This window comes from Pogoniulus pusillus, chromosome 25 (assembly GCF_015220805.1).
Source record: "Pogoniulus pusillus isolate bPogPus1 chromosome 25, bPogPus1.pri, whole genome shotgun sequence".
Lineage (NCBI taxonomy): Eukaryota > Metazoa > Chordata > Aves > Piciformes > Lybiidae > Pogoniulus > Pogoniulus pusillus.
Window position 1 is genome coordinate 19,718,397 of NC_087288.1, and position 22,322 is coordinate 19,740,718.

General features: G+C 55.8%; 3 protein-coding genes across 6 annotated transcripts in view; all 3 read left to right on the plus strand.

The window, feature by feature from the left end:
- Positions 1-11,099, plus strand: part of POLR1B (RNA polymerase I subunit B) — a 37,138-nt gene extending 26,039 nt beyond the window's left edge. Inside the window, exons 10-15 of the mRNA XM_064164652.1 lie at positions 1,012-1,145; positions 2,661-2,831; positions 3,538-3,694; positions 6,233-6,429; positions 7,029-7,282; positions 9,307-11,099. Coding sequence (XP_064020722.1) covers positions 1,012-1,145; positions 2,661-2,831; positions 3,538-3,694; positions 6,233-6,429; positions 7,029-7,282; positions 9,307-10,189 — 1,796 coding nt within the window. The 3' untranslated portion in view covers positions 10,190-11,099. The remainder of the gene's footprint in view (positions 1-1,011; positions 1,146-2,660; positions 2,832-3,537; positions 3,695-6,232; positions 6,430-7,028; positions 7,283-9,306) is intronic.
- Positions 11,100-11,466: 367 nt separating this feature from the next.
- On the plus strand, positions 11,467-17,968 carry CNPY3 (canopy FGF signaling regulator 3). 2 transcript variants are annotated; one of them, XM_064164657.1, is made up of 8 exons: positions 11,467-11,646; positions 11,786-12,097; positions 12,314-12,355; positions 15,408-15,531; positions 15,768-15,864; positions 16,987-17,109; positions 17,289-17,406; positions 17,507-17,968. In XM_064164657.1, exons 1-8 carry the CDS (start codon positions 11,595-11,597, stop codon positions 17,713-17,715), a joined length of 1,077 nt encoding a protein of 358 aa, XP_064020727.1. In that variant the 5' UTR covers positions 11,467-11,594; the 3' UTR covers positions 17,716-17,968. The 2 variants fall into 2 exon arrangements, with proteins under 2 accessions (XP_064020727.1, XP_064020726.1); XM_064164656.1 differs by lacking the exons at positions 11,467-11,646; positions 11,786-12,097; positions 12,314-12,355 and adding an exon at positions 13,332-13,460.
- Positions 17,969-18,591: 623 nt separating this feature from the next.
- GNMT (glycine N-methyltransferase) lies at positions 18,592-20,965 on the plus strand. Of its 3 annotated transcripts, none has more exons than XM_064164653.1 (6): positions 18,592-18,867; positions 19,061-19,188; positions 19,535-19,648; positions 20,133-20,308; positions 20,441-20,562; positions 20,658-20,965. In XM_064164653.1, exons 1-6 carry the CDS (start codon positions 18,662-18,664, stop codon positions 20,827-20,829), a joined length of 918 nt encoding a protein of 305 aa, XP_064020723.1. In that variant the 5' UTR covers positions 18,592-18,661; the 3' UTR covers positions 20,830-20,965. The 3 variants fall into 3 exon arrangements, with proteins under 3 accessions (XP_064020723.1, XP_064020725.1, XP_064020724.1); XM_064164655.1 differs by having other exon boundaries at positions 18,594-18,867; positions 20,166-20,308; XM_064164654.1 differs by having other exon boundaries at positions 18,642-18,903; positions 19,027-19,188.
- Positions 20,966-22,322: the final 1,357 nt, after the last annotated feature.

Genomic DNA, 22,322 nt, shown 5'->3' on the forward strand with positions numbered 1-22,322 from the left:
CCCACAGCACCGCATCTCTGAAACATCTCCAGGGATGGAGATTCAATCTCCTCCCTGGGGAGCCTGTTCCAGTCTTTGAGAACCCTGTCAGTGAAGATGGTTCTTCTAATATCCATCCTAAATCTCCCCTGGTGCAATTTGAGGCCAGTTCTTCTCATTCTGCTGTGTTTACTTGGAAGAAGAGGCCAACATTCACCTGGCTCCAACCTCCTTTCAGGGAGTTGTAGAAAGCAATGAGAAGCCTCCTCTTCTCCAGACTAAACAAGCCCAGGTTCCTCAGCTGCTCCTCACCAAACCTGTTCTCCAGACCCTTCACTTGTTTCATTGCCCTTCTCTGGATGTTCTCCAGCAGGTCAATGTCTTTCTTGCAGTGAGAGCCCCAAAACTGAACCTAGGAGTCAAGGTATGGCCCTACCAGAGCTTAGTGCAGGGGGAACAGTCCCTTCCCTGCTCCTTTGGGTCACACTGCTCTGATCACTGTATGCTCTTGAGAAGGTGAAATCAGGTTGAAGCTGCACTGACTGTGCTGCTCTGTGCTAGTAGCACATTGCTCATACAGACTTTGTGGTGAATGTGAAGTTTAGTGTAAACATCTCTTAGCTGTGTGCTGCAGAATGAGTTGGACTTGATGATCTTGAAGGACTTTTCCAGCCCTACTGGTTCTGTGAAGACACTCATTTAAGCACAGGTGGTTGCACAAGACAAGCTCTGAAGAACAGGACCAGGCAGTGGCTTTCTGACACTGCTGCTAACCTGAACTGCACTGCAGCTCACCTGTGATTACCCCACTAACAGAATTCCTTATTCTGGTCAGAAAAATGGGGAGAGTGCCTGTGCTGGGCATGTTTGATATTTTCCATGAAGTCATCTACAGCTTTGCCCTGTAGTTCTAGGGGTGTTTTTCATGCTTCTGAAAGCGTCTTTGGTGTGGATTGAGGCTTCCTGCACAAATAACTTCTGTGGTTTGTTTGCTTCTCTGACTGCTCTTTCTACCAACTCCACTTCTCACAGGTGTCAGCCCCATTGATGCAACTCCAAGCAAGCCTTACTCAGAGTGTTACAGAGTTGTGTTGGATGGCTCCGTGGTGGGCTGGGTAGAGCAGGAGCTGGCTCCTGAGATTGCAGAAACTCTTCGGCGTTTCAAGGTTGGCTTCTTTTATGATGTTAAATGTCCTCAGTATGCAGTGGTCAAAAACAGGCACCTCTGGAACTTGTGATAGAACTTCCATTTTCTTTATTGTTGTTCTTTTTTAATCTGACCCAATAAGTTAACTTTGACTGCATGGTGGCATTAGAGTGGACTTTTCTGCTTTTCTTGTTTATATCCATATATTTGTTCTGTTGGTTTATGGAGTTGTGGTGGAGTCACCATCCCTGGAGGTGTTCAAAAACAAGAGTAGATGTTGCCCTTTGGTCATGGAGTTATCAGATAGGAGGTTGGAGTTGATGGTATTAGAGATCTTTTCCAACCTTGATGATTCTATGAGGGTGCAGGTCTTCACTTTTTTTTGTTCTTGAAAAAAATCAGGTAGAAATATTCCAGCCTTGTCTGGGTGAAGAGTTTTTTAAGAAGTATGTTTTTAAGCTTTTCTCCACCATTTTATCTGAGCAGCTACAACTGTGGTTGGCATTTTCATCTTATAGTCTGTTGGATGCAGGTTAACTGAACCAGTGTTGGTTTGTGTTATCCCCCAGAGGTTGGTACTGGGTCCAGCCCTATTTGATATGCTCATCAGTGACCTGGATGAAGGGACAGGCTGTACCCTCAGCAGGTTTGCTGATGATATCAAACTGGGAGGAGTGGCTGACACCCTGTCAGGCTGCACTGCCGTCCAGCATGACCTGGGCAGGCTGGAGAGCTGGGCAGGGAGAAACAATGACATTCAACAAGGGCAAGTGTAGAGTCCTGCATCTGGGGAAGAACAGCCCCATGGAGCAGGACAGGGTGGGGGCTGACCTGCTGGAGAGCAGCTCTGGGGAAGAGGACTTGGGAATCCTGGTGGACAACAGAATGAGCATGGACCAGAAATGTGCCCTTGTGGCCAAGGAGGCCAATGTCATGCTGGGGTGCACCAAGAAGACTCTGGCCAGCAGGTGGAGAGAGGTTCTTCTTCCCCTCTTCTCTGCCCTGGTGATGCCACATCTGGAATACTGTGTCCAGTTCTTGGCTCCCCTATTCAAGAAGGACAGGGACTTGCTGGAGAGGGTACAGAAAAGGGCTACAGAGATGCTGAGGGCACTGGAACATCCCCCTTTTGAGGAGAGACTGAGAGGATTGGATCTTTTTAGTCTGGAAAAGAGGAGACTGAGAGGGGATCTCATTAATGCTTAGAAATACTGAAAGGGAGGGTGTCAGGAGGATGGGACCAGGCTTTTTTCAGTGACAGGACAAAGGGTCACAGGCACAAATTCAAACATAAGAAGTTCCATCTAAACATGAAGAGGAGCTTCTTTAAGAGTGGCAGAACACTGGAGCAGGCTACCTAGAGAGGTGGTGAATTCTCCATCTCTGGAGACACTCAAAGCCTACCTGGACATGTTCCTTTGTGCCCTTTTCCAGCTGAAACCTGCCTCAGCAAGTGTGCTGGACTCAGTGAGCTCCAGAGGTGCCTTCCAACCCCTGCCCTTCTGTGATTCTGGGTATTTCTTTGTGCAAACAGATTACACAAGAGAAGAGATTTCCTGCACGGGCAGAAGTGGTCCTCATCCCAATGACAGGCAAACCCAGCCTGTATCCTGGGTTGTTCATTTTCAGTACCCCGTGCCGGCTGGTGCGGCCCGTCCGGAACCTGCTGTACGGAAGGAACGAGTGGATTGGTTCTCTGGAGCAGGTAGGGGTTGTGCATTTCTTCACTGCTGCCTCTGGCAGATACTCAGCATCGAAACCCATGCTTTGGAAAGTGTTTGTGAGAGAGGCTGAGGATGTGACATGGGAAACTTGTGCTGAGCTACAATAGGTGGCAGAAGGGTTCTCCCACCTTCAGTGCATCGTAGGCATCTTTCTGAGATCTGGAAAGGCAACCTCAGTACTCAGCCAGCGAGGTGAAGGACTGCTCTGTGTCTGTGCTCTCTGGTTGATGTTACATCATCATGGGCTGCCCGGGGAGGTGGTGGAGTCAGCATCCCTGGAGGTGTTCAAACAAAGTTTGGATGAGGCACTTGGTGCCATGGTCTGGTTGACTGGCTAGGGCTGGGTGCTAGGTTGGCCTGGATGAGCTTGGAGGTCTCTTCCAATCTGGTTGATTCTGTGATTCATGTTGTCCAAACGGCCGTGGGCTGCTGGCACCTTGCCGGCTTGCAGCAGCTGCAGCGGCAGAACGGAAGGACACGTTACTGCAGTTTTGTCTTTCTGGCCTTGCTTTCCTTGCAGTTGGTCTGGCACTCTGATAGGTGTCTGGTATTTTTCTTACCTGTTAATACTCCAAGGTGCAGGCAGTGGCCACAGCTGACAGAAAGACACAGGAGGCAGCTTTGTGGAAACTTCTTTCCTTTGAAAAGAAGGGAGCAAACGAGTGCTGTCTGATTTGATGCCTGCAGATCTTCATGAACGTGGCCTCACTGGAGTCAGAGGTGGTGCCTGGAACAACCACTCACCAGGAGCTCTTCCCTCACAGCATTCTGAGTGTGGTGGCCAACCTCATCCCCTTCTCTGACCACAACCAAAGTCCAAGGAACATGTACCAGTGCCAGATGGGTAAGTGCTGTAGTACCTGATGCTGCAGGTCCCTGGGCAAAGAGGAGAGAGGGGAAGATCTCACTTATCTATCCCAGTGTGTCTTCCTGCATTCACAAATGCCTTGTCCAGGCTACTCTTTCACTGCTGGGGTTAATTAAGAGCCATTTTTTTCATGACACAGTAAATGAAGTCAAGTTTATCATCCTGGCTGCCTTCCAGCAGGCTGTTCTTTGTCGTTGTACTCACAGGATCATGGAATTGTTTTGGTTGGAAAAGGCCTTTAAGGGCATCAAGTCCAACCATTCTCTGACTACCAAGGCTAGTGCTAAACTGTGCCCCTCAGCATCACCTCTCTGCCTCTTCAAAATACCTCTGGGGTGGGGATTCATCCACCTCCCTGGAGAGCCTGTTCCAGTCTTTGAGAACCCTTTCAGTCAAGAGGCTTCTTCCAATGTCTAACAAACCTCCCCTGGTGCAACTTGAGGTCATTTCCTTTCCTTCTATCTATTGTTACTAGAAAGAAGAGAACAACCTCCACCTTACTCCTATCTTCTTTCAGGGCATTATAGAGAGTGAGAAGTTCTCCCTTCAGCCTTCTTTTCTCCAAGTGGAACAGCCCAAATGCTCTCAGCCACTCCTCACTTGTAGACCTTCCACTAGCCTCATTACCCCTCTCTGGACTCCAGTGTCTTGGTAGTTTCATGTTGCCTTCCTTAAGTACTAAGTTTTTGTCTGGTTTTTGTCTTCACTTGATGTTGTTGATCATATAGAAGTGAAGGGCACTGCGCCACCTGTTCAGTGTTGTTGATGTCTGACAACTCTACTGCCAACAGTCCTCCCCACAAACAACAGAGGTTAACCTACTTCTGCTTGGTAGCTACAAGAGATGCTCTCTAGCTCTTACTGTGAGGTTTCCTTGCCACCTGCTTGCAGTGAGCACCTTCTGTCTTGACGCTGCAGCTGCTGAGAGGACACTTGCCATGCCTCCCTTGGAAGAGAACAATACACCAGTGTGGGAGCAGGGTGGGAAGTTTCCTCTGACAGCTATTTGGCAAAGATTGAAACTGATTTATTTGGTTGTCTGAAAGAAGGCGGGGGAAGGAGATTGCAGTGAGGTTTCAAGCTTCTTGCACCTCAGCTGATTATTTTTTAGAAGAGGCCAAGAGTGTGTGGGCAGGGACTTCAGGAGAGCATGTCACATTCCTTTGATAGTACCTGTAGACATAGCCAGTTTCTGACAGCACTATCAAAACTTGTCCTTAAAATTACAGCATTTGGACATTATCATATTTTTCTGCAAGCACCAATATGGCTGTGTTCAAAGCTTGGCTTCCTTGCCAGTGTATTTGTAATGCAAAAGCAAAATGCTTTGTGGCCTGGAAACGTGTAGAATTTGCCTCCTTGTGGGAAGCTTGGAGAGAGAGGAAATAAAACCAACCAACAAAACAAAAACCCCACACAAACAAAGCAAAACACAACCCCCCCCCCAAAACTCCAAACTAAGAACATCAACAACAAAGCCACACACAAAAAAAACCAACAAACTGAAAATCCCAACACCCAACATTGCTGAAGCAAACACAGCTGGTAAGGCCACACGGTGAAGACTGGGGTTAGCTTTGGGGGCCTCATTAGGAGAGACATTGAGGTGCTGGAACATGTCCAGAGAAGGGCAGTGAGGCTGGTGTGAAGGGTCTGAAGAAGAGGCTTTGTGAGGGGCAGCTGAGGGAAGTGGGATTATTTAGTCTGGAAAAGAGGAGGCTGATTGCTCTCTACACCTCCCTGAAAGGAGGTTGGAGTGAGCTGGGGGTTGGTTTCTTCCTCTCATCCTATCACTTGTTACTAGAGAGAAATGGCCTTAAGCTGCACCAGGGGAGGTTTAGGGTGGATATCAGAAGAAACTTCTGTCCTGAAAGGGTTCCCAGACACTGAAACAGGCTCCCTGGGGGTGTGGCTGAATCCCCATCTGTGGCAGTATTTCAAAGAGGCAGAGATGAGGTACTGAGGGCCATGGTTTAGCACCAGCCTTGGCAGAGTTAGAGAATGGTTGGAATTGGTCTTAAAGGTCTTCTCCAACCAAAATGATTCTGTGATTCTCTGGACCCTCTCCACAGCCAAGCAAATCAAAAAGCCACCACACTGACCATTATGGGAGGTTTCAAAACTGCAAGACAGACACAAGATTACAAATGCTCCTTTATAGGATCACCTGGCTAGAAAAGACTTAAGACCATCAAGTCCAACCATAACCTAGCACATCCCTGTACACAACTCTTAGATCATGTCCCTAAGCATTTCCTCCAGGTGTCTTTTAAACACCTCTGGGGATAATGAGTCCCCCACTTCCCTGGGCAGCCTGGGCCATTATGAAATAGCAGGAAAGCAACTGAGTGTTATCATTCATAGAAACTTTTACAGCTCAGCTTCGGGCAGCTCTTACATTTGGAAGGTTTTAAGACTGAGAATCTCTGCTAGGTTACATTTCCACCTTTCTCTGTATGGAGGAAGAACCACAGATGAACTTAATCCTGAACACATCCAATTCTTTCTTAATAGGAAAGCAAACCATGGGGTTTCCAGTTTATAACTACAAGGACCGCTCAGATAACAAACTCTACCACCTCCACACCCCCCAGAGCCCTCTGGTGCGGCCCAGCATGTATGACTATTATGGTATGGACAGCTATCCAATTGGCACCAATTCAATTGTGGCTGTCATATCCTACAGCGGCTATGACATGGAAGATGCAATGGTAAGCCACCAAAAGCAGGAATCATAGAATGGCTTGGGTTGGGAGGGACCTTAAAGATCATCTAGTTCCACCCCCCTGACATGGGCAGGGACACCTTCTGTCAGACCAGGTTGCTCAAGGCTTTGTCCAGCCTGGCCTTGGAACACCTCCAGGGAGGGGGCATCCACAGCTTCCTGGGAAACCTGTTGCAGTGTCTCACCACCTTCACTGGAAAGAATTTCTTCCTAATATTCTATTGCCCTGTGTGGAAGACTGGGAAGAAAGGTGGTACCTGGCTGAGAAGAGCCAATTCCCTGCTTCTGCTAGTCCACAGATTCTGTTAGGGGAGATAAAGGACAGGGGTAGGTGTTGTTACCACAGGTAATGCTGCAAGTACTGAGAGCAGAGCAGAGGGAGTTCCCTTGTGCTAGGCCTTGGACTTCCAGCATTGAAAAATACTTGGGTTACAGAGGGTTTGGGTCTTCAGGAGTGTCGACTCACTGGGAGGCTTTGTTTAGGAAGGCAGTGTTCAAAAGGTAAGTCTCAAGATAGGAATGGACATGTTTTCTTTACTGGAGTTATTAGCAAGTCTTTAATGGGTCTTTATTTCATCTTTCTAGATTGTGAACAAATCTTCCTGGCAGAGAGGGTTTGCCTATGGAAGTGTTATCAAGATGGAGAGCATTGACCTTTCCCTGAAAGCTAGCAGGGCAGGAGATAACTTAGTGTTTGGCATCAGGCCTGGTGATCCTAATCTTACAGAGAAGTTGGATGCAGATGGACTGCCTTTTGTTGGCTCCATCCTACAGCCTGGAGACCCCTTCTACAGCTTCATGAACCTCAGCACAGGGGAGACCTTCACTGTCAACTATCCGTAAGTACAGCTCATCCTTCCTGGCTGCACACACCTTGTCCTGGGCAGCCTGAGTGCAAGCTGACCCTGGTGAGCAGCAGTATCTTCTCCTCCACCCTGTTCCCTTTTCTCCTCTCATACTAAGTGTCCATGTTCTTGACTGAGAACATGAAGTTCACGTGGGTGACTCCCATGCATGCATCGTGGCTTTTAAGAGAGTGATGCTGCAGAGCCTGACTTCTGAGTGGCAGTACCTGGTGTGACTGGAAAAGCTGTTACCAATCACTCTGTGATGCCTTAGCCACACTGGGGAGACTGCTGTGGGCTCTTAGGATTAGTCATCCTGGTGGAGGAGCAGGGCTGAGCGATTTGGCAGGTGGCAATGGAGACCTGTAAGCCTCAACTTGTGTAAGCCTTGTTCTTGCACTTGTGTGGCCTTCTTTGGCACTCCCACCCCATGGTACTGCTTTCTATCTCATGCCAGCATAGTCTCTCATTCCTTATCCAGAGAGTCGTTTTACCTCTGTACCGTTCAGCTTTTGTTCCTTCTGGGTCCAAAGCAATCATTCTTTAGGTTCCTGCTGCAAGATGAGGTTCAGTGTGCCCCAAATACCCGAGGCTCTTAGGACAGTAGAGAGATCTTCCTAAGTGCTGCATGCACCACCTGCACACAACTTGGAAAAGAGGGAGCAGAAAGGCTTTGGAATTCAAAACTTTGACTAAACCTGGGAGGTGCTTCTGAAGCAGTTTACCCTCTTGCTGTTGGGGTATTTTTTTATGACAACCCATTACCTGGTTACATTTTGACATGGGAAAAAATAGCTTTGGAACAGACTCTAAAATAGAGGCTTTCTGCAAACACTGGCCTCATTAGGACTTAAAAAAGAAAAGTAGCCATGTCTTAACATGGGACAGAAAGCAGTTATTCCTCAGCTGTCCTAATGGAGAGCTTGGGATGAAAACCTTATGACCATCGTCAGGTCTGCGGCACACACCTAGCATGTGGAACATCAAGCTGGAGGGGAAGCAGCACACCCTTGAGCAAAACATTTGCTGGCAAAGCCCTCTCAGCTCCCATCCTGCCCTGAGCTTTCCTCTCTGCTTTGCCATGAACCCAAACCTTTATTTTGGTATCCCATGACAACGGTGTCAATCTCCTGAGGACAGAGAGAGGGACTGCTGCCTTAACACAAAATAGCACCGGGGTGGAGTTTTGCAGATCAAGTGCAGCAGAGGTGGACCAGCTTTATTTTACAGTGGTGCCACACTGCCTGATCTCCTGGAAGCTGTAAGCTGTGCTTCTTGTATTAGAAGCAAAGAGATGGCACTTGTCCCAGTTCTTACACTGTCTGATGCCCTTGGCACCGAAGAGTGATTTTCACGGAGGGTGGTGTTCCCCAGCTGTCCCAAGGCACGTTGAAACTTAGGAGCTGTTAAATCACAGAATCACTGAAGTTGGAGAAGGCCTTCACCATCATGATGAAAAGATAATCAAGTGAAACCATCAACCCAACACTGCCATGCCCACTAAACGGTGTCCCAAAGTGTCATGTCCATTTGTTTTTTGATATCTCCAGTGACTCCAGCACCCCACCCTGGGCAGTCTGTTCCAGTGCCTGACCACTCCTGCAGGAAAGAAAATTTTCCTAATACCCAACCTAAACCTCCCCTAGTATAATCAGAGGCCCCTTCCTTTCATCCTATCACTTGTTCCTAGGGAGAGGAGACCAATCCTCACCTCACTCCAGCCTCCCTTCAGGGAGTTGTAGAGAGCAATGAGGTCTGCCCTCAGCCTCCTCTTCTCCAGACTGAACAACCCCAGTTCCCTCAGCTGCTTCTCACCAGACCCGTTCTCCAGACCCTTGACCAGCTTTGCTGCTCTTCTCTGGAGGTGCTCCAGCACCTCAATGTTTTTCTTGTAGTGAGGGGCCCAAAACTGAAATGTGGTTTGTTGGGTTTTTCCCCCTTCATTTCCCTTTCCCAGCTAAAAGCGCCAAGCACATTTAATTAACATCTTTACTGTGGTTGCTTTTCCACCCACCCAGGAACAAGGAAGTTGGCATTGTGGACAACGTCAGGTTATGCAGTAATGACCGCGGCACTGGGAAGCTCAAGAAGGTCTGCATCACTGTGAGGGTTCCCAGAAACCCAACTGTTGGAGACAAATTTGCCAGCCGCCACGGGCAGAAAGGGATCCTGAGTCAGCTCTGGCCAGTCGAGGACATGCCGTTCACAGAGAACGGGATGGTTCCAGACATCCTCTTCAACCCTCACGGCTTTCCCTCGCGGATGACCATTGGGATGTTAATCGAGAGCATGGCAGGGAAGTCGGCAGCACTGCACGGTGTCTCCTATGACGCCACTCCCTTCACCTTCACGGAGAAGAACTCTGCTTTGAAATACTTCGGTGAGACTTTAGTGAGCGCAGGTTACAACTTCTTTGGGACAGAGAAGATGTACAGCGGCATCAGCGGCCTAGAGCTGGAGGCAGACATCTTCGTGGGAGTGGTCTACTACCAGCGCCTGCGCCACATGGTCTCCGACAAGTTCCAGGTGAGGACAACAGGGCCCAGAGATGCTCTCACCAACCAGCCCATCAAAGGGAGGAACGTGGAAGGTGGGATTCGCTTCGGCGAGATGGAACGCGACGCTCTGCTGGCTCACGGGACCTCTTTCTTGCTGCAAGACCGCCTGTTCAACTGCTCCGATGGCTCCGTAGCCTATGTCTGCATGAACTGCGCCAGCATGGTATCTCCTGTGCTGGAGAAACCACCGCACTCCTCCGCCGTGACGAGCAGCAGGAGGTACTCCTGCTCTGTCTGCAATGAGGCAGACAGGATCGAAGCTGTCCCAGTGCCCCACGTCTTCCGCTACTTTGTGGCAGAGCTGGCAGCCATGAACATAAAAACAAAGCTGAAGGTGGAGTAGCTATGTCCTCAGGCAGGGTGTTGCTGCTGCCGGGAGGGAAGAAGCCGGTGGCAGTCCTGCGTCTGCCCCCCCGAGGGGTTCAAGTGTTCCAAGTTCTCAGGTTCTTCAATTCGATGTTTGTTTTTAGATGAGGCAGCTGCCAAGCTGTACGGCAAGGAAAGGCAGCTCTGTTGAAGTTGATGTTGCACTACCCACAGGATCAGTCGCTCTTGAGATAAGGCATATGGAAATCAAGCAAAATCACTGCTCCGACCAGCAAGCCGAGTTGAGAGTGGTGAGTTTCTTTGTTCTTCAAGTGCTGGATGCAGCTGCAAACATGAAGAGGTCATAAAACAGCATGAAGTGAATGCTGGAAATGCCAAAAGGACATATTTTGGGTTTTTTTGGAAGAAAAAAAATCTTTTTACAACAAATGCTTCAATGATGGGTTTGCACTAAAATCATTGGACATTTTTTGTTTTGCTTTACTTCAGTACATGTGCCTTGAAACTCAGGAAGAAGAAGGTGGCACAAAGTTCTACCCTGTGAAGCTGCAGCCTTGAACACAAGCGAGCCAAGTCGGGCGTGTGCTGGGGGTGATTGGTGCTGCGCAGCGCAGGTGTCCCGGCTGCTGCTGCTGCCGCGGGACTCCGCGGTGTCCTCGCCGCAGGCTGAAGACCGAGGAAGCAGCCGGTGCTGTCAAGCGTGGGCGCCGCACGCCCGGAGCCAGCCGTGTCTCCGTCACTGCGCAGCAGCCCAGTCCCTGCAGCAGCAGCTGCCCCGCTGAATGAGCGCCCCTGTGCCGCCCCACTCCCTCTGCCCATCTCCTTTCTCCCGCTCTGCCTATCCTCCTGGCCGCGCTCGGCTGGAGCCAAGCCCGCGGCCCCGGTGGCTGCCTCACGCTTCTCGTTAAAGAGTTCTTTTGTACGAACGTGCGTGGTCTGTGTCCGGCGGCGCGGGGGGCGCGCTGCGGGCCGGGCGGGCCGGGGCCCCGGGCGTCCGCTCCCAGGGCTTGGCGGGCAGCGGCAGGCAGGAGGCGGCCGGGCTGTCCCCGGTGGCCGAGGCCTGAGGTCGCCGCACTCCTGGCGGTTCCTGCCCGCTCCGTACCAGCTGCAGGAGCTCGGCGAAGGACGGGGCGGGCGAGACCGCGGCGGAGGCCGGGGCCTGCTGCATGGCGCGGCCGAGGCGAGCCGGGACACGGCGGAGGGACGCGGGGCGCTACCACTGCTGCGGGAGGGGGAGCTGGGCGCTACCATTGCAGGGGAGCCGGGGGAAGGGGGTGGTAACCGCAGCGGGGAGCGGGAGCCGCCGCGCTTGGGACCGGGCCCATCCCCGCAGCCCCCGGGGCCGCCCGACCGCGGCGCCAGGTGAGGGGCGGTGACAGTTGAGGGCTGAGCCCTCGGCGGCCCCACAAGCTGCAGCTGCCATGGACGGGCTCTGGGTGCTGCTGGCTGCCGCCCTGCTCCCGCTGCTGCCCTGTGAGTACCCCTGTGTGAGGGACAGGGCCGGGGGTCGGAGAGCCGGGTGCCATCCGCGCTGGGTGCGAAGGCTGCGTGTCACCAAGCTGGTTGTGACACCGGGTGCCGTGCCCCTGAGCCTTGTGCCCCCTCTCCCTAGCTGGCAGAGCCACCAGGCCCTTGCCCACTCTGGCCCCACCACTGAGCGTGGTGGTGGCTGGGCAGCGCCGACAGCTGGTGGTCTGCGTGGTGAGCGAGCTGGACCCCGGCTTGGGACACACTGTCTGGATCTCCGGTGGGAACAGCAGCACCCTGCAGTCCTTCTCCTACGGGGCCTCCCAGGAGGATGGTGGCACCGTCTGCACCATCTCTCTTCTCCCTGACAACCTTCTACCTGAGGAGAATTTCACCTGCCATGTGGGACCCAACAGGACCTCTCCATCCCACAGTTCCAGCCCCATCCGCATCACAGGTATAGCCTTGCTGCTATCCCCTTTGCCTGTCTTACCCTCAGCTGCCCAGCCCAATGCTCCCTGAGGATGGGGCTGGCAAAAAGGAGGGATGAGGCCCTGTGGACAATGTTGCTGCCCCAGTCATCGGGCAGAGAAGGGTTTGCAGCCATCTGTGTCACACACCTGGTACCAGCTATCATTGCTGCCACCTCCCCAGCTGCTCTCTCATCCCGCAGGCAATGAGGAGGGGGTAGAGCCGTGTCCCAGCAGCATAGCTGGTGAGTATCCGAGCCCTGCCATGGTGGGAACATCAGTTGCCAGGAAAGGAAGCCTTTCTGGGTTCCTGTCAGGGCCCCAGCTGGGGATGATGTGATAGTTGGGGTGAGTCCCAACAGCATTGTGGGGTTGGGGAAGAGGGGGTGAAGCCTTGGCACGAGAGGCACGGGGAAAGGTGGGTCAGAGCTAGCCTGCTCTCAGGGGCAGCATGGGGTGACATGAGGTGTCTTAGGGATGTGTGAAGGTGACAAAACTCCACGATGGGCCCAGAGGAATCTGTTCGGCCTGAAGTCTTGAGGATTCTCTCTTTGACCTGCCTCCAGCACAGCCGTGAGGGCAGTGGGGTGCTGTGACAGGTGTCCCTTGTCCCGTTTGTTGCAGTGGGGCTGGGCCGTGCCCCGGCAGCCCTGCTTGTGGCCATCCGTGTGGTGCTGCTGAAGGTTGCACTCTCTGATGCCATCCTCACCTCCACCTTCCTCATCCAGACCTAAACGCCCAGGTAGAGGCCTGCCCCCGAGAGGTAATTCCCCTTAGTTTGGTCTAGGGGTGGGGAAGGCACCTGAAATATTCTGGAGGGTGGAGAGGAGGCCTCCAAATGGTGGAGGGAGAGGCTGAGCATTTGGAGGGGAATGCTGTGTGGGTGGAAAAGAGGGAGGGAGGTCACTATGGTTTTGTTGGGTGGTAGAGACCCAGAATGGGGGTGGGTGAACTTGCGGGTGGGGCAGGGTCCCTGGAGGGGCAGAGGACAGGCTGGGTGTGGCGTTACGGCACACAGGTTCCCTTCCCTCCGCGCCGGGGCCATGTGCGCACTGCCGCCGCGACCCGGGGCGGCCCCAGGCGGCCGGGCGGGGCCCCGGAGCGCTGGCTGCGGCTGGGGGCGGGAGGGCGCTGATTGGCTGGGCGCTGATTGGCTGGGCGGGCCACGCGCGCCGCTGGGGTTGGCCGGCGCCGCTCGTTGCCATGGTTACTGGGCGGGGCGCTCCCGGAAGCGCGGCTCCGGAAGCGGAGCCATGGCGGCGGCGGCAGCGCTGCTGCTGCTGACGGCGGTGGTGGCTGTGGCGGGAGGCGACGACTCGGACTGGGTGCGGTTGCCTAGCAAATGCGAGGGTAAGTGGGGCCGGGGGCGGACCAGAGGGGTCCCGCCGCGGAGCCTGGGCCTGGCTTGCCGTGCGAAGATGCGGTGGATCGGCCGCCGCACACTGGTTGCTGCGGTCGGGGTTGAGTAGTGTAGAGGCTGCAGCCGCAGCCGCAAGGCCTGGCTGCCCCCACAACCTGGCAAGCGGAGGAGAGGGACGAGCCCAGAGGTACTTTGCAAGGGCAGCTGCTGGTGCTGGGTGTCTCGGTGGGAGCAAGTGCCCACCAGTGCACCTGCAGCGAGTGGAGCCTCCCGCGGCGTGCCCCTGCTGCTGCCCAGCTCCCAGTGCTTGTTTCCGCTGCTGTCTTCCCTCTGCCCCTAGAGGAGGGGTTTAGGGGCACCCGGCAGGCACTGCTGTTTCCTGGAGGCAGTAACGCTTCGTAGCTGCGGCTGGTCGCCTCTGCTGCTCACAGTTCGCTCTCAGTGATGCTTCCTCCTGGAGCAGCCGCGCCATTCACACAGCAAAGGCTTCACAGACAACGCAGGGCAGGTCATTGTGGATCTTTGCCGTCTGCCGTAGTTTCCTCTGTCTTTGCAGTGCAAGGACACGTGGCGCTTCACAGCAAAGAGAAAGGAAGAAATGAAACTGGAGCTCTTTGCAAAGCTTGCCCTGCCAGGGAAGCAGCTCTGCAGACACTGATGGCTGAGCTGTGTTGTGGCACCTACAGAGGAGCTTCATAGCAAACACTGCCCACACATTGCTCCTCTTCTTACCCAGGCCTGGAACCTGTGTCAGTATGCAGTGATGGCCATGGGCAGCATCTGGATAACTGGACCCAGCAGTGAGCACTACTGGCATGCCAGAGGATGCTGTAGTAGGTGTGGTGTGGAGCAGGACATCCTTAAGACCCGAATGTGGAGGAGCTGCAAAAAGGAGCATCCATCCCATTTGAAAAATGGCTGCAGCCATCTCCAGCCCCTGGTGCTAGCAGAGAAAGGAAAGCAGAGGAGGTGTGTGCAAGGCTTCACAGCACATGCACGACAGCCCTGGAGAAGTCACTTTACTCTCTTCCTGCCTGTGGCATATCTCTCTGCTCTTCTCATTGTCTGGGAGAAGATGCAGTGGTTCATCACTGTCTCACTCCTGCTGTGGGGAGCTCATCCTAAAGCGGGGCTTGAAGAAGAGGAACTCGCAGCACAGGACAAACCATCCCTGGCTTCAGAGGTGGAAGAGCTGCACCATACTTGGCTTCCATTGCCTGTGTTTCCACTTTGTAAATGCTGGAAATCCTTCTCCCGTTTCTGTAGCTCCGCTGGGATTCTTTGTTACAGAAGCAATAAAGTTGTTTGGTTATTCTGGGTTTATAAAAGAAGACACATTGTGTTACAAAGGCGTTAGTGCTGTGATCTCTGCCTCAGGCACTGCCCCATGCGCTGCTGCTGGAGTTGACAGCCCCTTGTGTGGTGGCATAGCCAGTTTATTGGCCCATCACCCAGCCTGGCCAACCTCGGCAGCTCCTTAGTCCCCAGCATACTCCCCATGTGCTTAGTGAGCTACGGGAAACTGTTACCAGGTGGGATGTGCTGGTCTGATGAGCAGAAACTGTTGCAAGTAGACCCTGTGCCCCATGACCGTCCTCTTCCAGGAGGAGGGGAACAGCTTGTGGTATGGAGGTGGAGGGTTTGGGAGCTGCAGAGTAGAACTGTTGGGACAGCTACAGGCAGTCCTGGTGTCACCTGCCTTCCCAGCTGTGCCGCAGCAGATGGCTGGATGTGCTTACGGGGGAGCATTAACAGAAGTGGGCCTGTTTCAGGGGATCTCCAGTGGAAGCAGTTGAGCTATTCCCAGTTATTTGAGTATCTAAGGCATCTGTTTTCCACTTCTGCTGGCTCTGGAGTGCCTGGCACATGCTTTCTGCTGCTGTCTTTTCCCCAGGTGTGATGAAACGCCCTAATATACCTGTGCTTCCTCTCTGCAGTGTGCAAGTATGTGGCAGTGGAGCTGAAATCTGCTTTTGAGGAGACCGGCAGGACAAAGGAGGTGATTGATACCAAGTATGGCTTCCTGGATGGGAAAGGCTCTGCCGTCAAGTACACGCAGTCGTAAGTGAGGCTGGGATGAGTGTTCTCACCCTGTCACTGCCTGCAGGGCCAGGAGCTTCAGGAGCTACAGGCAGGCTGTGCACAGCTCCTCTGAGAAAAGTGCTCCAGGCCTGGTGGGCTGGGCAGAGCAGCACAGCTCCTTCTGCTTAGGGCAGCCTGACTGAGGCCTGCCCTGTGTTTCTGCCTGTTCTTCGGAGGGGGCTGGGCTGAGCCTGACCCCCATCCTCTCTGCGCAGGGACATCCGGTTAATTGAGGTGACAGAGAACATCTGCAAGCGCCTGCTGGATTACAACCTGCACAAGGAGAGGAGTGGCAGCAACAGATTCGCTAAGGTGAGTGCTGCCTGCAGTGCTCTGCTGCCAAGCCTCCCTCATCTGCCCGTGCGCTGCCAGGGCACTGTGCTGCGGTTTGTTCTCACCATCGCTTGGATTCCCTGCCAGCACCCAGCACGCGAGGCCACGCTGCCCCCACAGGTTAGGTGTGGGGAGGGAGCCAAGGGCTGTCTTAGAATCATAGAATTGGCTTGGTTGGAAAAGACTTCTGAGATCATTGAGTCCAACCATATACCTAAGGCCACTAAACCGTGTCCCAAAGTGCTGCCATGTCCACGTGTTTCTTGAACATCTCCAGGGGTGGTGACTCCAGCACCTCCCTGGGCAGCCTGTGCCAATGCCTGACCACTCTTGCAGCAAAGAAATTTTTCCTGACATCCAACCTGAACCTCCCCTGGCACGATTTCAGGCCCTTTCCTATTGTTCTGTCACCTGATATGAGGGAGAATAGACCAACCCCCACCTCACTCCAACCTCCTTTCAGGGAGTTATGGAGAGCAATGAGTTCTCCCCTCCACCTCCTTTTCTCCAGACCAAACAATCACAGTTCTCTTGATGCTCCTCACTAGAGCTGTTCTCCAGACCATTCACCACCTTTGTTGTCCTTCTCTGGACATGCTTCAGCACCTCAGTGTCTTTCTTGTAGTGAGGGGCCCAAAACTGAACCCAGGATTTGAGGTGCAGCTTCAGCAGTGCTGAATACAGGGGCACAATCATTTCTGTGGTCCTGCTGGCCACACCATTCCTGATCTAGGTCAGGGTGCTGGTGGCCTTCTTGGCCACCTGAGTGCACTGCTGGCTCTTGTTTAGCTGACTGTTAACCAGCACCCGCAGGTCCTTTTCTGCCCAGGCAGTTTTCCAGCCACTCTGCTCCAAGACTGGAGCATAGCATGGGGTTTTTGTGACCTGAGCACAGGACCCATCACTGGTCTTGCCTGGACCATGCCTTCCTGTTGACTTTGGGAGCAGGTTTTGCAAGTTTCCTGCCACTCGGTGGAGACCTGATTTTGGCTGGTTTGCATGTACCTGCATCCCTGGGCAGGTTATGTGGCAACACTGGGAGGGGAGAGCTGGAGCCTGGCAGGATAACCACTGCTTCACTGGGCACCACTGCTTCCCCAGGGCATGTCGGAGACGTTCGAGACCCTGCACAACCTGGTGCACAAGGGTGTCAAGGTGGTGATGGACATCCCCTATGAGCTGTGGAATGAGACCTCTGCTGAGGTGGCTGACCTCAAAAAGCAGGTACCCAGTCTGCTGGGATTTGCCCTTGGCTGCCACTGTGGCCTTGTGGGCTGGAGCAGAGTGGGAGAGGGTTTGGGGGTGCACTGGTAGGAACGAGGGTGTTGGCAGGACTTGGTGCACTTGCCCTGGTCCTGCCTCAGTGGTGCATGGCTGGAGCTAGAATCTCCTCTCGGTGGTAGTGTGATGTGCTGGTGGAGGAGTATGAAGACGTGATCGAGGACTGGTACAGGCACCACCAGACAGAGGACCTCTCCCAGTTTCTCTGTGCTGACCACGTACTAAAAGGGAAGGACACAAGTAAGTCCTAGCTACTGCCACGGGCAGTATGGGCAGGATAAGAGGGTGGGGGAGCCCTGCCAGGGCAGAGGGAGCCCCTCACTTTTGAACTTCTCCACAGGCTGTCTGGCAGAGAAGTGGACTGGCAAGAAAGGTGACTTGGCGAGTGTGGGGGAGAAGAAGAGCAAGAAAAAGAGCAAGAAGAAGAAGAAGGGTGAGAAGGAGGAGAGCGAGGGAGCTGCCAGCCTCCCAGCTTCAGGGGAGAGCCTGGAGGAGAGTGGAATCCAGGAGGAGGTTCCCCTCACCCACAGCCCAGCTGATGAGCTCTAGGCACACAGGCCCAGGCCCCTGGGCTCTCACCCTGCCGTGTCCTGCGGCTACCAAAGGAAAAGGGACTTAGGTCGTGGCCTAAGCTCCCTGCGCGAGGACTGGACTGGCTCGGCCAGATCGGGCGCGATCCTGCCCCCGGGCTTGTGACACGGAGCCGCCGGCCCCAGCCCTACTGCCAAGGGCTACCCTGGAGCCGGCCTCTCGTCCTGCCTGCGCCCTGCCAAGACTGTAAATAAAGACGTTTTCCTCTACAGCCGTTGCCGCCTGAGCCTCAGCTCCCGCCGCCGACCGGGGCTCCGCTCCGCTGCCGCAGCCCCGCCAGGGCGCCCTCGGGCCGGGGCGGTGGACGCCTCGGCCCCGAGCCCTGCGCTGGCGCGGTCCCGCCCCGCCGCCCAGCCAGCGGTCAGGGCTGCTAGGGGGTGGTGGCAGCGGCGGGGGTTGGCGGGGCAGGGAGGCCGGCGGCTGCGGGGATTGGTGGAGCAGGGAGGGGCGGAGGCGGGGATTGGCGGGGCAGGGAGGAGCGGAGGCGGGGATTGGCGGGGCAGGGAGGCCGGCGGCTGCGGGGATTGGCGGGGCAGGGAGGCCGGCGGCTGCGGGGATTGGTGGGGCAGGGAGGAGCGGAGGCGGGGATTGGCGGGGCAGGGAGGGGCGGAGGCGGTGATTGGTGGAGCGGGGGGGCGGAGGCGGGGATTGGCGGGGCAGGGAGGGGCGGCTGCGGGGATTGGCGGGGCAGGGCGGCCGGCGGCTGCGGGGATTGGCGGGGCAGGGAGGGGCGGCTGCGGGGATTGGCGGGGCAGGGAGGCCGGCGGCTGCGTGGATTGGCGGGGCAGGGCGGCCGGCGGCTGCGGGGATTGGCGGCGCGGCGGAGGCGGTGGCCGGAGGCGTGGCGGCGGCGGGTCACAGTGCAGCTGGGGCCCGTGGCCGCGGTCGGGACTGCGCCGGCGGGATGGTGGACAGCGTGTACCGGACGCGGTCGCTGGGGGTGGCGGCGGAAGGGCTGCCGGACCAGTACGCGGATGGGCGGGCGGCCCGCGTGTGGCAGCTGTACATCGGAGACATCCGGGGCCGCACGGCCGAGTACCGCAGCTGGCTCCTGGCGCTGCTCCGCCAGCACCGCTGCCGCTCCGTCCTCGATGTGGCCTGCGGCACCGGGTGAGGAACCGCGACCCGCGTCCGCTCTCCTTCCAGGTTCTTTCCCTCGGGGGCTACCTTGGGCCCCGCTGTCCTCGGCTTTCCCAGCGCACCCCCTCTCCTCCCTTCCCACCCCACCCCATCCCAAGCCGCCGTCCCAAGTCCCCTCTGCCCCCTCAGCTGCCCTTGGCCCTGCTGACGGTCATGTCCACAGGGTGGACTCCATCATGCTTCTGGAGGAGGGCTTCCAGGTGACTAGTGTCGACGCCAGCGACAAGATGCTCAAGTACGCACTGAAGGAGCGCTGGGAGCGGCGCAAGGAGGAGCCCTTCGACCGATGGGGTGCGGGGGCCGCGGGGGCCGGGAGGGTCGTGCAGACACCAACACCTCATCTCGGTCCTGGGGGCCTCTGCCCTGAGCCCATCCCACAGGGTGCTCAGGCCCCTTGCGTGGGTGCCGCCGGCCAGGTGGCTTTGCTGCAGGTGACAGGGACCTGCCAGTGCCGGCTGCTTGGCAAACCCAGGCCATGGTCCTCCTCTGCTTGCTGGCTCCAGGCTGGCTCCAAGCACCCTGGGGGTGGGGTAAGGAGCAGCTGAGTGATGCTGGGGCGGGGGGACGGGGGTGTCTTGCACACAAGAAGCCTGGTAGGTGAGGTGTCTCTGCCCTCACCCACTTCCCTGTGCTTCAGTCATCGAGGAGGCCAACTGGCTCACACTGGAGAAGGACTTGGAGAAGCCAGGAGATGGGTTTGACGCAGTCATCTGCCTGGGCAACTCCTTCGCGCACCTGCCTGACTTCAAAGGTTGGGAGTGGAGAGATGGAGGGGGTTGGTGGGGGATGAGGGGGGACGAATAGCTATGCACATGTGCACAGTGCCTCCCAGCAGGCTGGGAACATGCCCAGACTCACGCCCCAAGTGGGGCAGTGGATTATGCATGGGGGAGCTGCTGTCATTTCACCTTTCCCAAAATCCTGAGCCCAGGCTCCCTGTTTATGGCATGAGGGGAGCCAGAGCCCTGTGGTGGTAGAGCTGTGTGCATCTGTATCACAGCTCTGGCAGGGCTGGAGACTGCCCCAGCCTTGTGCCACAAGTGGCAGGGTGGGTTCCCGTGTGGCAGGCTCCCGTGTGGAATGCTTTGCCCCAGTGAGGCTGAGAATGTGCCTGAGCTTATGCCGTGGGTGTGGCTGTGGGGCTGTAGGACTGTGTGGGGGTGGGGTGGAGGTGAGGGGGCAGCTCTGTGCATATGGGTGGGATGGGGCCTCATGGGACATACCATGGGGTACAGCCAGTGCCTGGAGATGCCACGGTTTCCTCCCAGGGGACCAGAGTGACCACAAGCTGGCCCTGAGGAACATTGCCAGCATGGTGCGGCCCGGAGGTGTCCTGGTCATCGATCACCGCAACTACGACCACATTCTGGCCACAGGCTGTGCCCCGCCCGGCAAGAACATCTACTACAAGGTAGGCTGCTGCCAGACCCTGACCTGGCCCTTTGGCCCTGCGGCTGGCAGCAGAGCATGCAGAGCAGGGCTGTACCCAGGCTGGAGGCCGCTGCGTCCCCACAGAACACTGATGTCTTCCTGCGGTCCTCAGAGTGACTTGACCAAGGACATAACCACCTCAGTGCTGCTGGTGAACAACAAGGCACATATGGTGACCCTGGACTACACGGTGCAGGTCCCTCCCACGGAGGCAGGGGCAGACCCAGAGCTGAGGTGAGGGGCCCGGGGGTAGCTGCCAGCACCGCGGTGGGGACAGGAGCCGTGCCGTGTCGCGCTGCCCTGCCACTTCACCTCTTGCCTCCTTGCAGCAAGTTCCGCCTCTCCTACTACCCCCACCGGCTGGAGGCCTTCACAGCCCTGCTCAAAGGTGCCTTCCAGGGGAAGTGCCAGCACAGTGTCCTGGGTGACTTCCAGCCCTACACGCCAGGACAGGCCCACGTCCCCTGCTACTTCATCCATGTCGTGAAGAAGACAGCGTGAGGGGATCACAGAGATGGGACTGTGGTGGCTGATGGCTGCAAGCAGCTCTTGGAACATGCAGAAGGCTGGGGGCGTGACTGAGAGCCACCTGGAATCCCCCTCCCCTTAATGAAGAGCAATTGTCAGAGCTACTGGAGCCCGTGGTCCGTGTGTCTGTGTATGGGCAGGGGCTGGAGCAAAGGGGATGGCTGCAGCCACCTCGAGCATTTTGGGGAAGGAAGTGCCCAGCCTAAGGGGAGAGCATAAGGTGGGTGCAGGCACAGCATCACCCCCAGGCCTCTGCATGCCTGTGGCATGGAGTTTGGGGCTCCCCTCGAGACAGAGCTAAGGTGAGCCTGCATATCCCTGCCAAACCCACAGCAGTGCTTCTCACAGGGCTGTGTTTGCTCCCTCATGCTCCAACCAGCCACTGACCCCTTTTCTTGACTGATCTGAGTCCCATCCATGCTGCCTACCCGGGGTGGGGAGGCTCCACACCCCACCACTGGTTTTGCTGTGGCTGCAGCTCCCTCCTTGCCTGCCCTGGGGCAGAGGTCGTGGTCAGATAGAGCAGCACGGTGCGGTCAGGGACAGCTCTGCCTGAACACGCTCGGGTGCCAGAGCTGGAGCAGCAGGGCTTGAGGCATGCGTCAGCTGGGTCCTGCTGGAGAACCAGCCCTTCAAGGAGGAGCTTGGTGGGGAGCTGGTCCTTGGCAGCAGGGCTTGGCTCAGGGATACAAGTGCCAGCAGGCTGTGTGCAGGCAGCAGCAAGGCAAAGTCTGGCAGCAACCACCTCTTGGGTGGTCTAGTTTAATGGGGGTTGCCCGGGAGCTGCAGGGACCTGGCAGAAGCAGGTGCCACTAGCTGGCTGCCACACATGGCTCAAGTTTGGGTTTATCTGGCATCCTTGGCAAGGGCCAGGGAGCAAGGTGAGGCATTGGTGTTGGCTGCTGCCGTGAGGCTGCAGAGGAAGATGAGCCAGGGCTTGAGGAGGTGTCTGGGCCAACTGCTGCTCAGCACAGGTTAGTGCAGGTGAGGCAGCCATGAGTTGGGTTTTTTCAGTGCTGGAGCCCTCCTCTCCCTGTGACAAGTTTTTTCCTGTTATCCAGTGGGATTTTCCCTTGCTGTTAATTCCCTTGTTGCCTCGAGCCCTGTCCACCCAGTGCCTCGGGAAGATCTGGGTTCCCTCTTCAGAGGCAGCCCCACTCCCAGCTGAATAACCCCCATTCCCTCAGCCTCTCCTCATCCCCCATGGGCTCCAACCATTCTGACAGCCTTTGCCAGATGAGGGTGGCCCCAGCCTGATTTGCAGATGTGCTCCCTCCTCAACGTGCAGGACAATTCCTGGAATCATAGAAAGGTATTGGTTGGAAAAGACCTTTCAGATCACGGAGTTCAACTCTACTACAGACATGGTGATCAACCATGTCCTTCAGCACCACATCTTTGAAACACCTCCAGGATGGGGATTCAAGCACTCCTCTGGGGATCTCGTTCCAGGCTTTGAGAACCTG